Raw genomic sequence first — 16,895 nt, 5'->3', positions numbered from 1 at the left:
TATCTAGTGCTAGTTAAAATACCGTCATTGCTAACAGCATAGTATTAAAAGGCATTTGTTTTTATCTAACTGTGTAGAAAAGTCTTAAACTATATATATCTTCTGAAACATGGGAGTGAGATATTTTGATTGCATTTAGTATTTTAGAATTTTCCTATTTTTTTCTAACATTAATCATTTCTGATATGCATTTTAAAATCTTTCTTATTAGTGAGATACCCTTCCTCCCTTCCTTTAGAAGACACTGAATGTGGCTTATACAATAGAGGTTAGAATAGTAACACAGGGTTAATGTTTTTAATTATGCACAGTTGCCTACTGAGTTGGAGTATTAATAATTTATGAATATATTTCACATTTCTTTAATTTCTAAAAATGTTCATAATACCTGTCATAGAAAATGATTTTCTTGAGAATAATTGCATCTTTTCTTACTGGACACACCCATTTTGTGGAAATTTCATTTACATGATGTGCACTTTCTTTCAGATATATCTATTGTGATGAAATTGACTTGGCTGCTGACACAGTGCTAGCCACTCTCTATGCTGCCAAAAAGTACATTGTTCCTCACCTAGCCAGAGCCTGTGTTAATTTCCTGGAGACCAGCCTGAGCGCTAAGAATGCCTGTGTGCTTCTATCCCAGAGCTGCTTGTTCGAGGAGCCTGACCTGACACAGCGATGCTGGGAGGTGATTGACGCCCAGGCTGAGTTAGCACTCAAGTCTGAGGGATTCTGCGATATTGACTTCCAGACACTAGAAAGTATCCTCCGCAGGGAAACTCTGAATGCCAAAGAAATTGTGGTTTTTGAGGCAGCTCTCAACTGGGCTGAAGTAGAATGCCAGCGGCAAGACCTAGCTTCGAGTATTGAAAATAAACGCAAGGTCCTTGGAAAGGCACTTTATTTGATCCGCATACCCACAATGGCCCTGGATGACTTTGCAAATGGTGCTGCACAGTCCGGAGTCCTAACTCTCAATGAGACTAATGACATTTTTCTCTGGTACACTGCAGCCAAAAAGCCCGAGTTGCAGTTTGTGAGTAAAGCCCGCAAGGGCCTTGTGCCACAGCGTTGTCACCGGTTCCAGTCGTGTGCTTATCGGAGTAACCAGTGGCGCTACCGGGGCCGCTGTGACAGCATCCAGTTTGCAGTTGATAAGAGAGTGTTCATCGCTGGCTTTGGGCTTTATGGCTCCAGCTGTGGCTCTGCAGAGTACAGTGCCAAGATTGAACTCAAGCGGCAGGGTGTTGTCCTGGGGCAGAACTTGAGTAAGTACTTCTCAGATGGCTCCAGCAATACCTTTCCTGTGTGGTTTGAGTACCCAGTGCAAATCGAACCAGACACCTTCTACACAGCCAGTGTGATACTGGATGGTAATGAACTGAGTTACTTTGGACAAGAAGGCATGACGGAAGTTCAGTGTGGCAAAGTGACAGTCCAGTTTCAGTGCTCCTCAGATAGTACCAATGGCACTGGGGTACAGGGAGGGCAGATCCCCGAGCTTATATTCTATGCTTGAAATAGAGCTCTAAGATGCACATCTGGTTCCTACTTGCTTGATGCTTAGCTCATCTGCAGATATGTGATCAGCACAGGTAATTTGTAATGAATGAAGCTAAAGGCAATTTCTAATTTCTTTCAACCTTTTAGTTATGTACAGGCAAAAATGCAGCATTCAGCTTTTAACTATATGCTTAAAAGAGCCAACTTCTTATTAAAGCTTTGCGGTTTTCAGAGTTGCATCTATACACCTGGGGAGAGTTTGTGGTCTTTTCCCAGTGCCCTACTGACCTCCCAGTTTTGTTTCTGGTAAGAAAATCTTTGGGTCACTTTGAATTTTCTTTAGGGCTTTATTTTGACAGATAAAAATAGTCTAAAAGAAGAATGCCAAAATTATTTTTAAATAACCCCCACCTCCAAATTAACAGATAAACCTCTGTACAATTTTGAAAGAAGTTTTACTTCATCACAATAATTTAGAAAATAGTCATATTTAGGTCTTACTTAGTTCTCTTTTATATATTTTATTTCACTTTTGGACATTACTTTTTTTGAGTCCTCAATTCACAACAGTGTCGTATTTAAAGTGCTATGAATTACCAGTGAAAAAATGGAAATTGGATGCTTGTTTAGGGTGTGATTTTTGACCACACATATTCATATTCTTTTAGTTTAGAAGCTAAAATATTGTAGCACTGATATTTTTAAGTAACTTAGTTATAAATTTTGTTGACACTACAAGAAAGTTTCAGACCTATTTAAAACAAAAATTTTTAAACGAGACCTAAAATTGTCCCATACTACAACTAACTTAATTGATGGAACATTATAATACACAGTTTGAAAAGATTGAACTCTTTTCTTTCCACTTAGCTTATGTGAGTCCCATCATTTACTTTCTTTTTAAGCTATACTGTGTAGGATTCATATTCTCCTTAAAAGAGGACCAAATAATTCTTTAGGTTAGAGGAAGAAATTAGTTTCATAGCACTAAATGTTAATGTAATGCAATACTTTTTCTCATTGACTTTTTTTTTGCAACAGACTTTACCTGACAACTTTGACCACATTCTATCCTTTTAGTTTATTGTGATTCTGTCCTGTTTCTACACTGCTAGAATCTGGCCTCTGGCCATCTTTAAAGTGCCAATATATTTCTACAGGGTCTTAAAATGATCTAGAGTGATAAACTTGATTATACCTACTATTCATTACATCAGCATCACATCCAGCTCTCTTGTTTGTCCATGGAAAATGTAAACAAAGGAGGGAAGCACTCATCCAAAAATTCTCCTTCAATAATGGCTTGTGTTGGTTTAGTGCCTGTAACCCTGGTTGTGTCCAATATGTTCACTTCCAGTTGAAGTATCCAATGTGTTTTGGGCAGCTTTTCTGCTCATTGTGATCCTGAGATGGCTTCCCTTGCCACCCAGAGTGTGGTCCCTGGCCACCTCCTTCTCCTGCTCTACAAGCCTGTAGCTGGCTTGGCTGAAGCAAGGGGTTAGTCTTGGGGTGGGTTTGTGTGCATGGCCACTCATGCACATGCAGGTGCATTTGCTGACTCAGGAATTGTCTCCTCCCTACCTGGCCAGTGAGAAGTGGGACAGAATTAGTCCCCCTGCTGGCTCCAGCAAGGCCCCAGTGAGTGACTGCCCTTAACTTATTCACTGTGTTTCTGGGCCATCTCTTCCTTGTAGACATAGGTGTGTTGCCTTTGGCCCACTTCCCCAGTGGAAGAGAACACTGGATTATGGGAGAAGTTTTAACCGTCTTTGCCATTACCTACCGTAGATGATCAAAAGCTGTTACTGGTGACTATACTTGAGTATTCCCAGGACAACTTTCCAAAATTATTTAGCAATTATTAATAATTTCTTAGACTATTAGAGCAAGGAAGGTGACAGTTTTGGCAAAGCATAATGAAATAAAGGTATACTTCCAATTGAAAAAGTACTTCTAGAAAGGATTTTATTTTAAAATTATGGTAAAATATTTCAGTAGCTTATAGCCACTGTGCAAATCGGTAGACTTTATACCTGATCAGAAGGCACTCATTTTTAAGCCACAGGAGAAGAAACTTTACATAGCACTAATCTCATTAGCAGAATGTTGAGGTCGACCTGACAATATAGAGTGAAGATTGTCCATTCATAAGCTCTCAATGTCCCTGCTGCTGTTAGCTAGCTTCCCTTCATGTGTCTAAGGAACTGCTGGGTGAAAGCCACCTTATCTATACACTGGGTATAGAAAACTTAATTTTATATTATCTACTATATTGCAAGACATCCACCATCTATCTGGTTGGTGCTGAAAACTGTGGGTTAAATTTGAAAATTGCATTTAGATTAAGAAATTTTCTATGTTAAACCTTATTCTCCCTCCTGCATTTTCAGCATCATGGAATGAAGGCTAATGTGCTGGCTTTGTTTTCTTTGGTAACTTCAAAGTTCGTAGCTTTTAAACTAGAAACCATTGCTCTGACAAAGCAGGCAACCCTAGTGTATAAAGACAACTTTATTAGACTAAATATTCTAGATGCTTTTCCCAATGTATCTGGCAGACTTTGTCATTGTTCATACTGGGGATAGAGGGGAACTAGGCTAGCAGTTCTAATGTAACATTCTTTAAGCATACTTTAATATAGTATTTAAGTAAATGGTCTAATTTCTACATAATTATTGCACTGAACTGTCTTTTTGTTTTTTTAAAGGTGTTTAAGTAAGCTCAGCTAATTCAAGACACTAGCCAGTTGTGCATCAGTGCTTGCAGTTAGTAGCTTACAGCATTATTTATGAAGGAAAATATATAAATATGAAGTACCTCATGTTGAATGTTATTGTACTGTATTTTAATGTTAACAGTGCAGATCTTGTTAGACACATGAATGTGTATAATCATGTTAAATGCAAATAAAAAGCAAAACTGATTCATAGATTTGTTTTCCTTAGCATTTTTGTAGGTATTTGAAATTATATATATATATATATATATATATATATATATATATATTCCAGTACTTTAGGTGCCACTGCATTTTCAGAGATGATTTTAAAGAAACACTTATGTTTGATCCTTAGAGAAGTAAAAATTGAAGCAAAATCTCAAAAGAACATAAGAGAACAATAAGTATGCTAATCAATTATATTGTTCAAAGCTTGGCTGTTAATGAGAAAGAGTGAACAAATGCATTTATATTTCTGTGATGGGATTCTTGGTTGGCTGATATTCTGATGCTATAGTTGCTTAAATGTCCATAAATCTCACTGTACATAAAGGATGCTGATATTGAAGCACATCTGTCTTTAGCTGTGACCAGTGTTTTCTTTCTGTTGTATTATAATAGCTTAAGTCTAGAAATAAAAAAAAATCCCATATGTGAATTTTGAACATATTTTATGTGTTCAACTAGTTCCACATCTCAAGTATATACATGCACACCTGTATATACTTACATAATTTATATACATGTACATATATTTTCTCTCTGTGGCTTTTTATTGCTTTGTTCTAGAGTTTATTGTTAAACACTGTGCATTTACTTAATCACTTAATCTGCTCTGTGTTTACTTTCTGCAGCATACCTGCCCATAGAATTTTTGGAATTATTCCAAAGAGTAAGAAAATTAGCATTATCCATTCTCATTAGCTAAATTGCAGATACAACCTGTATTGCAAAGATTTTTAATCCAAGAAAATCTGAGCCATTATTTCTTCCCTATTATTATTTAAACTTAATCCTCATGTATTTATTTTATTCATCCCAAGATAGTTGAAAATGATCTTGCTCCCCGTTGACACTCAGAACCCATGTGTCACTGAAATTACACTTTGCTCCCAGTTGACTCTAAGATAGAACCCATGGACATGAACCTGGAACCATGAAAAACATTTCTGAGGAACTAAATGGTGTAAAACTTAAAAAGGATATGGAAAGCAAATATACTTAAAATCTGTAGTTAACCTTAAATGTTCTTCTTTTTAGACATTAGAGCTTTCTGTGACTTTGAGACGCTTCAGTGAAGGTTTGATTTCTAATGAATATATTTCGACATTTTTATTTTTCTGAGTTATTTACATTTATTGACCAAGACTGTATTCAGTACATCATATTACCCTATGTTTTTTAGACTATCTCCTATAGTAAAACTAAAACCAGGCACAATTTCAAACTAGAATTGCTTCATTTATTCTCATAATCAGCGTACACACTGGTGAAATTTTTTTCAATCAAAAAATAGGTAGATAGATGAAGTAATTGTGGTTAGAAGGTGACAGCTGTCCTTGCCACCAGCCAAGCATCTTAAGATATTAACAACTGTAGATTTGCCATAGAAAGATCTTCGGGCATAATTTCCCAATTTGAGCATCTGCTTTTTGTTGCTTCTAATGAACTTTTGTGATAAGAGTCAGTGGAGCACATGTAATTCCCATTTATGCAGACCCTGGCTGTTCTTATAATCATTTCCTATTTGCTTATTTATTTGAATGTCCACTGAGTAGCAATCTTATGAGCTGGGACTAATATTTCAATGGGGCTCGGTGTTCCTGCACTACAAATTCACTGCTCCTGGAGACCATTTTTCCATTTTATTGCCCTTGTCGCCCTTGTTGTTGTCATTTTTGTTGTTGTTATTGTTGCTGTTGTTGCCAGATAGGAGAGATCGAGAGAGGAGGAGAAGACAGGGAGAGAAAGACAGACACCTGTAGACCTGCTTCATTGCTTATGAAGCAAATCCCATTCAGGTAGGGAGCCAGGGCTCAAACCCGGATCCTTGTGCCTTCCTTGCACTTTGTGCCATATGCATTTAACCCACTGTGCTACCACTCAGCCCCTGTAAAGTTTTTTTTTTTTTTTTTTAAATCTTAAGAACATGTACAAGTCAGCTGGTTTCTCGGGGGAGCACATCCTCCAAATATATGTTAGCACATGTTGCCCACCATCAATATGCCACTCTCCTACCAAAAGGCACTGAGTCTTTGCCTCCCTCCATGGTCTCTGCTTCCCTCCACCTTAATAATCTCAGAGCTGTAGTATAAGAATTGATTTATGTTTTGCTCTGTTTCCTTTCTTTGTCTCATAAACTTCATCTGTTAGTGAGATCATTTCTCCTTCTTTTGACATATTTCACTTAGTAAAAGCCCTTCCAATTTCATCCATGTTGTAGCAGAAAGCAAGATTTCATCTTAAAGCTGAGTAGTTGTTTTTACATGTCCATAGTCAATTATCACTGCAGTAAGCCTAAGTGTGGAATAGCATTCTTTTTTCTTTACTGGGGGGACTAATGGTTTACAGTTAAAAGGTAAGATACAGTAGTTGGCATATGTGTAATACTTCTCAGTTTCTGCATAACACTAACCTCCCCAACTAGGTCCCCCACCATCACATTCCAGGACCTGAGCCACTTCTGCCCCAGAGTCCTTTACTTTGGTGCAATACACCACCAAGTCCAGTCCAAGTTGTGCTTTGTGTTTTCTTTTCTGTTCATGTTTTTAACTTCTGTTTATGAGTGAGATCATCCCATATTTATCCTCCTTCCTTTTCTGGCTTATCTCACTTAACATGAGTCCTTCAAGCTCCATCCAAGATGAGGTGAAGATGGTGAATTCATCATTCTTAATAGCTGAGTGGTATTCCATTGTGTATATATACCACAACTTACTCAGCCACTCATCTATTGTTGGACAACTGGATTGCTTCCAGGTTTTGACTATTACAACTTGTGCTGCTATGAATATGGGTATACACAAATCTTTTTGGATAGTTGTATTTGGTTCATTGGGATATATTCCCAGGAGAGGAATTCTAGGGTTATAGATTTACTTCTAGATTTCTTAAGAGTTCTGCATACTGCTTTCCACAGGGGCTGGACCAATTCACATTCCCACCAACGGTGCAGGAGGATTCCTTTGCCACCACAATCTCTCCAGCATTTATTGTTGCTGTTGTTTCTCATGTATAACATTCTCACAGGAGTGAAGTGGTATCTATCTCATTGTCTTTACTTGTATTTTCCCTGACAGTCAATGACTTGGAGCATTTTTTTCTTATGTTTGTTGGCCTTTTGGATCTCTTTGTTGAATATTAAAATAGCTTATACCAGCAAAAATCAGAACTGTTTGATAAGGAGAGCAAATGGAACATGGCCATTTGCATTGAATTGGTGTCACTGGTAAGGAGGTAAAGCCAGAACTCTGTTAACCTGTTAACTAACGTTCTATGTTTAAAGTCTCTACTGAGTTGCACTCTTAAAGGAGGCTCAGCAGATTTATGGTTGCATTGGTTAGCAAGTTGCCTACCCCCTCAGTCACATTGGCTATGGCCAGGCACTTTGGCATCCAGAGCTTTGGAACCACTGACACCTATCAGTGTTTGAAGAATTACAGACCTTTGCCTGCCATGCAGATTAATTAGACCATGGTTTGTACAGTTTGTGGCCAGTACAAACCTGGCATGCTGAGATATCTTTCCTGGACGTTCCCTCACAATCCTCTTTGAGTAAAAGACCAACTCTTTGCTTTGGCAAACCTATACTTTAAATTTATACAGGATACAATTAAAGTTACCTACTAGACTACTAGCACTTAAACATGAATTTAGTCCTGATTTCTCTTTCAGTTGTTGTTGGTAGTAACCAACCCTCAGTGGTATATATAAGTTGTCAGAAAAGTCATGATGCATTTTTTTCTCTGTTTTTCTATGCAAAAATGTGTCATGACTTTTCCAATAATCCAATAGGAAGAGCTGTGTCTTTTTCACTTCCATATAACAATAGTACAGAATGTTATTTCAAAATTAATACATAGTTTTTGTTTTCATAACTTAGTGAGCAGTTTATATTTAATACACTTATCACAATTAGTTTCAGGAGTGGAGCTATGCCTGGATGGGAAAAAACTTTGAATGAGTGATATTAGTGGCCTTGTTAATTTAAAAACTAGATAGTGTCAAATCTTTATGAGTAGCATATAGCATCAAGCAAAAAAAAGTATGGAATATTTTGATACGTAGCAATTTTACTGTGATTGTACAATTTCTATCTTCCTTCCTAAACTATTACATTCAAAAAGACAGTCAAAAGAAAAATGACAATGTAAGGAAGATGTATACAAATACAATCTTTCAAATCTTGAAGCAGAGTATACCACTTTGTACAATATAGTAAAACAACAAAAATGTATTTTGGAGAAACATACTTTTAAATATTTTCTTTAAGTTTGGATAGAGACAGAGAAATTGAGAGGAGATATACCTGTAATGCTACTTCACTGCTTGTAAGGCTTCCTCCCTGCAAATGGGGACTAGGTTTGAACCTGGGTCCTTATGCATTGTAACATGCACTCTACTGGCACCACCACCTCCAGATCTCTGGAGAGACATATGTACCCTAGGGTATATTTGTGCTTGTCTTACCTCAAAACTTTATATTTCAGCATCTCTTTTCACACTGCTGTCCACCTACACCTTAACTATTGATAATTCAAAATTGAAAACTATTTCTAAATATTACTGAGTTACATATTTTTCTAATTCAGCTACCCTAAAAGGACATGATTTAATGAATCATTTAAAGTATTAATCCAGTGTTTATTCACTTACTAATCATTTACTGATCCTTAATTTTATCCCAGAATGTAAGAAATTTGTGTGTGTGTGGGGGTATTAAACCAAGAAGATGAAGCATATGCTCTCAGAAGTTGGTGGTTTGGTACAGTGCAGTTCTGCTGTTAGCACACAGAAAAATCAGATATTATCACCTTCACCTCCCAAAATTCAGATTTGATAGGTTTTGGTTGGTAACTGGAAAATTAGTGTAAGTTTCAAAGAGTTTTCATATAGTGTGAAAATTCAAAGCCTTTTTTACATAATACTGGTGTTACCTTCTGCAGATTACATTGATTAGCACTGGCCTGTGTGAGGGAAAGAGACCCATACAAGACTAAGAGCTAAGGGGTAAAAGAGAACTACTTTGGCTACTACAAGGGACATTTAAGATGAGACACAGAGGTTGTGCACTAGACCTTCATGCTAGAGTCCCTAGAGTTACAGGTTCAACCCTCACACCAACTTAGGCCAGATAGCAATCTTATTTCTGATTTCTGTTACAAAAAAAAATTATAACTTTTAAGAAAAGGGGTATCTAGACTAGCCCAGGGATGTGTTTTTCTGGAAGAAATTATGCTGGAGCTAGGTTTTGAAAAATGGATCAGTTACTCTGATCTAGTAAGGATGGGTGAGGCAAATTGGGTTTAGGTTAAAAGGAGAAAAAGCAGAGGGAATAGTATAGCAACCAACTCAGACTAGTGAGGGGTACAGGTGAAAAACCAGGTTGTCTACTGTGTATGGAGCCGAAATGGGCAGAGCAGTAAGTACTTTATTGTTTAGGATAAATTATTTGACTTTCATCCACAGAGCAAAATAGTGGCATTAAAGAAATTTGAAACAAAGAAGACAACAGTCTAAGGAACATCTTAGTAAATGAGACTCAACAGAAGGGAGGAAGACTTTGAGTAATGCAAATGAGGATCAAAATGGTCAGTGAATGGAAAGAGAAGTCTAGCAATGTGAAGGGAAGCTTCCCTGTGTGCAGCTCAGACAACATGAAGTATAAGGGTACCTACTGAAGTTAGAATAAAACCTTTTACCCTATACTTATCTTTGTGGAGAGGGAACAAAGCAATATTCTGCCATCCTCTGTATATACCTAGTTGATAGGTACCCATCCTTGTCTCAAGATTCCTTTAGGAAGAAGGAACAAGAAAGTTGACATTATGTAGTGGATAGTGACTTGGGATTCTGACAAGACAACGTGGATTTAAAGTTCAGCTGTAGCTTGCATGTGACTCAGAAAGTTACTTAATCTCTCTGAGCCATAGTTCAAGAAGGATACTGGTAATAATAATAGTGTCTTCCTCACAGGGTATTTATGATGATTAAATAATATTTCTAAAGCACTTATAGCACTGTGGCAAACAGGAAGTGCCACATAAATATTAACTAATTGAAACAAAATATGTAATCACAAGTTAAAGCTGTGTTCTCATGTGCACATGTAGCCAACTGTGAGGCAAAAATATATACCTTAAAGTAAAAGTGCACAATAGTTCGCAGTAATTCAGTAAGTGCAGCAAGCAAGTAGAAAGGCCTAAAAAAGACACCATAAAGTACTTAATCAAATAGTTTCTATTTAGACCTAAATATCCTTCTCATCTACCACCTATTTCATTCCCCTTAGTCACTTTGGGGCTTTCCTTGTCAGATGAAGTAAGGACTACAAAAACTGGATAAGGTCAAGAAACCAGTGCATTTCCATGATGGCTGTTTTGGTCACTACCGGACTAACCCATCACCTGGAGTCCTAGTCAGGGAATCCTGGGGTTCCCACAGAGATAACATAGGCCTAGAACCCTAACAGATACTTCTCTTTACTATCTCTGGTCATCTCCATCAAGAACAGCATTGTGGGCCCGTTTGTGGACCTTTCCAGGACCTTGCCTCCAATATGGAACACCAATGGTAGGCACTGCCCTACTCTTCAAAATACTCTGCCATTCAAGGAAGACTAGTCCTGAAATCAGTGGAGCCTAGAATGAGCCTAGCTCTGACCATTAAATGCAAGCTTGGAAATGTAGAGGTTACACAAGCTCCTGTGCTTAATATGGGCCCCAAATCAAATGGATGGGGTTTATAATTAATGGTACTTATATACTTTTCCCATATTTGGGAGATACTTTCTTCCCTGATCCAGCTTTCCAATCTTATTTCCAACTCTGAGACCATCTCCCCAGACAATGCCTTTAGCCCACCTGCACGTTAGCTGTCAAGCTCAGCCAAAAATTAGTAAAGTCAGGGGCCCCCTTGGAATATACCTAAAATAGACTTCATAGCTTCTTCCAACATGAACACCCCAAATCTCATCTGCTCTATTGTTACCTTTAGGTTCCTAAACAACTTGTTCTGCTTTATATCTTAATGCTTCTCAGCCACCAAGTTGCAGATGCTACCATGACACCAGCCTGACTTCCCTGGGCAGACAGCCTCACCAATGTGTCCTGGAACCCCACCTCTCCAGAGCCCTGCTCCACTAGTGAAAGATAGAAACAAGCTGAGAGTATGGATCAGCCTGCCAATGCCCATGTCCAGCAGAGGAGTAATTACAGAAGCCAGACATTCCACCTTCTGGACCCCATAATGATCCTGGGTTTATACTCCCTGGGCGATAAAGAATAGGAAAACTTCCAATGGAGGGAATGGGATGCAGAATTGTGGTGGTGGGAACTATGTGGAAGTGTAGCCCTCTTATCCTAAGGTCTTATTAATCATTATTAAACCATAAATAAAAAGAAATAATAAACTACAGACTTGGAAAAAATGTAATATTTTTGTCTTGTTTCTTCACTACATCACTTCTACTCTAGAGTTTCCATTAGCATTACTCTACAGTTTTGATTTGGAAGGCAAGGCCTTGATAAAGCCAGAAAAAAGTTATGGAGGTGAATAGAAAAGAACCTTTGCCCTTTGTTTCTTCATTACCATTAACAATTACCATAGCAGTCTGTGGGTGGCCCATGAGCATCTTTCAAGTATAGGAATGGAGAGAGATAAATAGTTGATTTTCAAAGGGTCAGAAGAGAAAGATGGAGTTTTACTTTGATCTAACACCTTGTCTAACCCTGGGGTCCTGAGAACTAAAGAAAGGATAAACTGGAGGCAGGGGAGAGGATGAAGTCTCAAGCAATCAAGGAACTGCTTCTCTACTTGGAACTTCTCTACCGTTTCCTCTCTTCAGTACTGACTTGGGCCTGATCCACAGTGCTTGTTTGACCTAGGAAAGCCCAGCAGATGGAAAAGCCTAGGCAATGTTCTTTCTTCAGCTGTTGACTTGGGTACCACTCCTGTACTCCTAAGATTTGTTTGGCAATGGCTGTTTAATCTGCTCTACATTTTGTGACTGTATTACCAAGGCTTCATCAACAAAAGCGGTTTCTTATGTGATCATTTCAGTACTGCTTTGTCAACTCACATGTATTTGCTCTTTACTCCCTGGTCTTTGGAGAGAACTGACAATACCCTTGATCTTCCTTCTATCGCTTTCTCTACCAAAGAACCCCTTCCTCTGCAGTGTCCCTAGAGGGAAGCTTTGGCTACTTTTTTCTGTCTTCTCCCATGACACAGATTTTTTTAAACTGTTGGAATGTCTTCAAGCCTCCATTCCTCACTGAGGAATTTTACTTAATTAGCCAGTCATAAAATCAGTTGCTGAAAGAATGACTCCTTCCCCCAAAGTCAGATTTGCTATATGGATTTATCAGAAATCAAGAGAAATGAAACCCTCAATCATTTATTGATGCTTACAGCATTTATTTTCTTAAATGAGTGCCCAAATAGAGCAATTGTGAAACATTTTAATTATATTCATGTTTGCCAGTCAGCATCATTTGTCCTTAGAAAAATACTATGACTGTAGGTATAGGTTGTATTCATCTCAGCATTCCTTATACCACATTATGACTTCCCAGAAATTGACTCTCTCACCCATCCCCATCAGAAAGCTGAGACTAACTTGGGAAATTATGTAGGTGGAGTGACAGACTCATATGCATGGGTTCTGAAGACTCATATGTATAGGTTCTGAAGTTAGATACTAGGTACACACTATGCTAGTGTGATGTTCTAGCTATTTCCCCCTTTTGATAATAGGGAAGAAAGAGAAAGAAGAAAAGAAAGACAGAACTTAAGCTAAATTTACGAATTTACCAGGACAAACTTCTTCCCAGCTACAGAGTATTAAAACTTCCCCATTCCTCTTCCCCCTGTATTCAGGGGGAACACCCCTCCCTATATAAAGACAACACCCTAGGAAAGCATAATCAAGCAGAATTAACCACATTAATTTTCAATTAATTACAATGTACAAAGTTACTCTATTTGTAATTAAACACTACTTGGAGGTTTTTTTTTTGTTTTTTTTTTAAACACTACTTGGAGCTTTTTTTTTTTTTTTTTTTGAGGAGTATAAAAGGTCTTTGTGGTAGATTTGATTGGCATTCTTTAACATTACATTTATTCAGACAAATTTCCAAAGTCAGGTATAAAATGAGCTGAGGTCTTAAGTGCAACTGCAAAGACTCACCTAGTGTTTTAAATAAATAGTAGCTAAAGAATGAGGGAAGGAGAGCACATATTGATTATGTAATAGTCATTAGCTGGAGAAGACCAACTCTAATAAATGCAGGTCACCTTGGGCTTCAACTCAAAAAAAAAAAAAAGATTTAGATAGGAACATGGGTATGATACAGGTAAAAAATAATGGAGATACAAGGAGAGGGTGTCACCATGTCCTTTCTGATGCAAATAAGGCCTTTTCTAATAGAGAAGGAAGAAGCCAGCCTTCTTTGGGTGGAAGAAGTGATGTGGAATAGTGACAAGTCATAGTCTACCACGCACACTCAGTAAAGAGACTTGAAAGGTATGCCAAGCCTTATGCTAATGTTCCATGAATGCCCTGCTCAGATTTGTTCCTCAAGGCATTTCAATTTCATTTTATTTTATTTTTATTAGTGAATGAATATTGATTCACAAAATTTGCAGATCATTGGGGTATAATTCTGCATCATTCCCACCACCAGAGTTTTGTATCCCCACTTCCTCCATTGGAAGCTACAATAGTTCTCCCAAGGTCACAGATATGCATTGACTATTATTTCTATAACTGTCTGTAGTTATATCTATTTTCCCATTTTCCCCATGGTTGCATCTTCTTTCCAAGTCACACCTACACCTATTACTACTTCTGACTTTCTTTTTTTCCTCTACTCTTTCTGGATCCTGATGGAGTTGGAGTTCAGAGCCCTCTGTTTATCTTCCCCCTAGTCTTTCTCCCCCACTAGGAGAATGGGCCAAAGGGGAGTTCTGGCTTCTGTGATCGCTTCTCCAATGGACATGGGCATTGGCAGGTCAATCAATAACCCCAGACTGTCTTTATCTTTCCCTAGTGGAGTAGGGCTCTGGAGAGGTGAGTTTCCAGGATATATTGATGAGGTCATCTGCCTAGGGAAGTTAGGATAGCATCACGGTAGCCTCTGCAAAATGGTGACTGAAAGGTGGTAAAATATAAAGCAGGACAAAGTGATTAATGAACAGGAATTTAAAAAGCAGGAATAGAGCAAATGAGAATAGGGATCTTAGGGTGGAAAGAAGTGAGGAAATCTATTTTTGGTATGCTTCTAGGGGCCTATGACTATCATAGTTTTTGTTTAAATTTGATAGCTAACATGGAGTTGGACAATTGTCTGAGAAGATGGTGCCAGAGTTGAGAACAGTACTGGAACACTGAATTGTGGCAGAGAGTAGGACCCAATCCTGAAGAAAATCTATGAATGAAATTAACTGCTTATCCCACGCGATTTCAATTTCTAGAGCTCCAAAGAATAAGCCCAACAGCCATTTAGAGTTAAAGAGTGAGGTGAGAAACCATGTTATCCCTATCTCCTTTCCAGGATTTACTGTCCTTCACTGGAAAAAAACAAATTATCACTCTTGGTGGTCTCAGGCATAGCTGGAGTACAGCAAATTATGTTAAAGTTTTCTTATATCTCTTTTGTGCCCACCCTTCAAACTGGGTGGGTATGTCAGCTTCACATGAAAAGCCAGTGATCCTTACTCCTCTTCTACTCTTTTTGCCTCCATTCTCCCCCTTCTGCCCACTGACTTGAAGCTATTGCCCTTGAATTTAGGCAGTCCTCACTTTTCTTACTCCCTCCCTCCCTCACTGAAGACTTGAACTTGAGGGAGGTTTTTCTCTTGTACAACTGTGCTCACTTTTCACAGCTAAAAGATATTTCACAATAGGTGGGGCTAGAGAGAGAGAGACAAAGCAGGTGGAAGAGCCAGCAGGTGCTATGTTGTCATTGTAGTCAAGATGGGACAGGGACAGATGAGGTGAATATTACCAGGCACCTCAGCCCTGACTCAAGACAAGAGGAGACAAGTGACTTGTCAGAGTCCAAATAAACAAAATGAGCCAGTTGTTGGACTCTGTCAGGTGACTGCCATTTTCACAGTGTTCTTGCTGTTTCCTCAAACTTCCAGTAAGACCTCCTGGTTAGAAAAACAAATTACCATGTACAGCCAGAATAAAATCTTTCATAGGTCATTATTAGAACAAGCCTCTTGTCAATACCATGTCTGATTGGGAGCAGCTCTCAAAATCATTAAGTTTCTCTTGTCAAGGGATGCTTTTTAACTGCTTCCTGCTGTTCTATCATTTTGTGCTAACCCAAAAAAGGCAGTGTTAAATTGATGTCATCTTTCCAATTTCATCCTAGAAGCATTTTCCTTTCTGGTTAACAATGGAAATATACACAATAATGGGAGAAGAGTGGTCACACCAGAGCATGCTGTAAAAACCCTTGTCTGGGATGAATGCATTTATTTGTCTGTAGGAAGACACAAAAAAAGAAGGATGAATCTCATTCAGCAAGATAAGTAAATAAAAATGAAGAGATAATATAAAGGCAAATCCAAACTGAAAAGAAACCTATTGCCTTCAGACAAGAAGGGGATTGATTTGAGAATATTAAAGAATTGCCACCAGACAAGCAAACAAACAAAAAATTGTGAATGTAGATAGTCATGTAACCATACGAGGGATACTGGATTTAATTGCACAATACCTGTATATTTGAAAATGTCTATGTAAATGATTTTTTTTGAATACTGGTAAAATTTGGATCAAATAATATGGCTCATAGTTCCTAGGCAGAGTCCTTTCCTCCACCCCACTAACTTGAATTTACAGTATGAACAAGAACCATTTCTCTAACATATAGCTAAAAGTGTGTTTGAAAGTAAACCTGAATTATTTTTGACACACATGTGGACAAACGGTTCTCTGTGATAAGCCTACCTCTAGTGTTTTAGAACATAAACTCAAGCTTTTTTTTTTTTAATATATAAATGCCGAATGACTGAATTTAGAAATTTAAATTATATATCCCCCCATGCAAGGATTGACATTTATAGTTAGCTGCTTAAGTGACGACTCCTACTTCATAAAATTCATAATTAAATATGAAAGCATTCTAAATTCTTGATCTTTGTTAATCATATCTGGGAGAAGCCTGGAATTTTACATCATGATTTCATTAGGGCATTTGTACAGTTCCCCTGGTGGCAACATAATCTAATTTTAGTAAATTTTAATTGCAGTGCTGCAAAGGTTTATGTGGATTGTAATAGAGTCTCAGATATTCTGGCTTCTGGAAATAATACCACCATCTATCCTCTCCAATCCTTCTTCTAGCCCTTCTAAGGCAGACAGTTAAAGGACCCATGACATGTATAAATGGCTACCTGTAAGTCATACATCTAAATATTAGAGGATATTAACTAA

The 16,895-nt window shown here is 37.9% G+C and overlaps 1 protein-coding gene across 3 annotated transcripts in view; it reads left to right on the top strand.

Moving 5' to 3' along the window:
- The window catches only part of BTBD3 (BTB domain containing 3), a 38,826-nt gene extending 34,397 nt beyond the window's left edge, over positions 1 to 4,429 (top strand). For all 3 annotated transcript variants that reach the window (XM_060186517.1, XM_060186524.1, XM_060186509.1), the window contains one exon: positions 490 to 4,429. In XM_060186517.1, the coding sequence (XP_060042500.1) occupies positions 490 to 1,522 (1,033 nt within the window). In that variant the 3' untranslated portion in view covers positions 1,523 to 4,429. The remainder of the gene's footprint in view (positions 1 to 489) is intronic.
- Positions 4,430 to 16,895: the final 12,466 nt, after the last annotated feature.

This window comes from Erinaceus europaeus, chromosome 1 (genome assembly GCF_950295315.1).
Source record: "Erinaceus europaeus chromosome 1, mEriEur2.1, whole genome shotgun sequence".
Classification (NCBI taxonomy): Eukaryota; Metazoa; Chordata; class Mammalia; order Eulipotyphla; family Erinaceidae; genus Erinaceus; species Erinaceus europaeus.
This window is presented reverse-complemented; position numbering and strand designations above follow the sequence as displayed.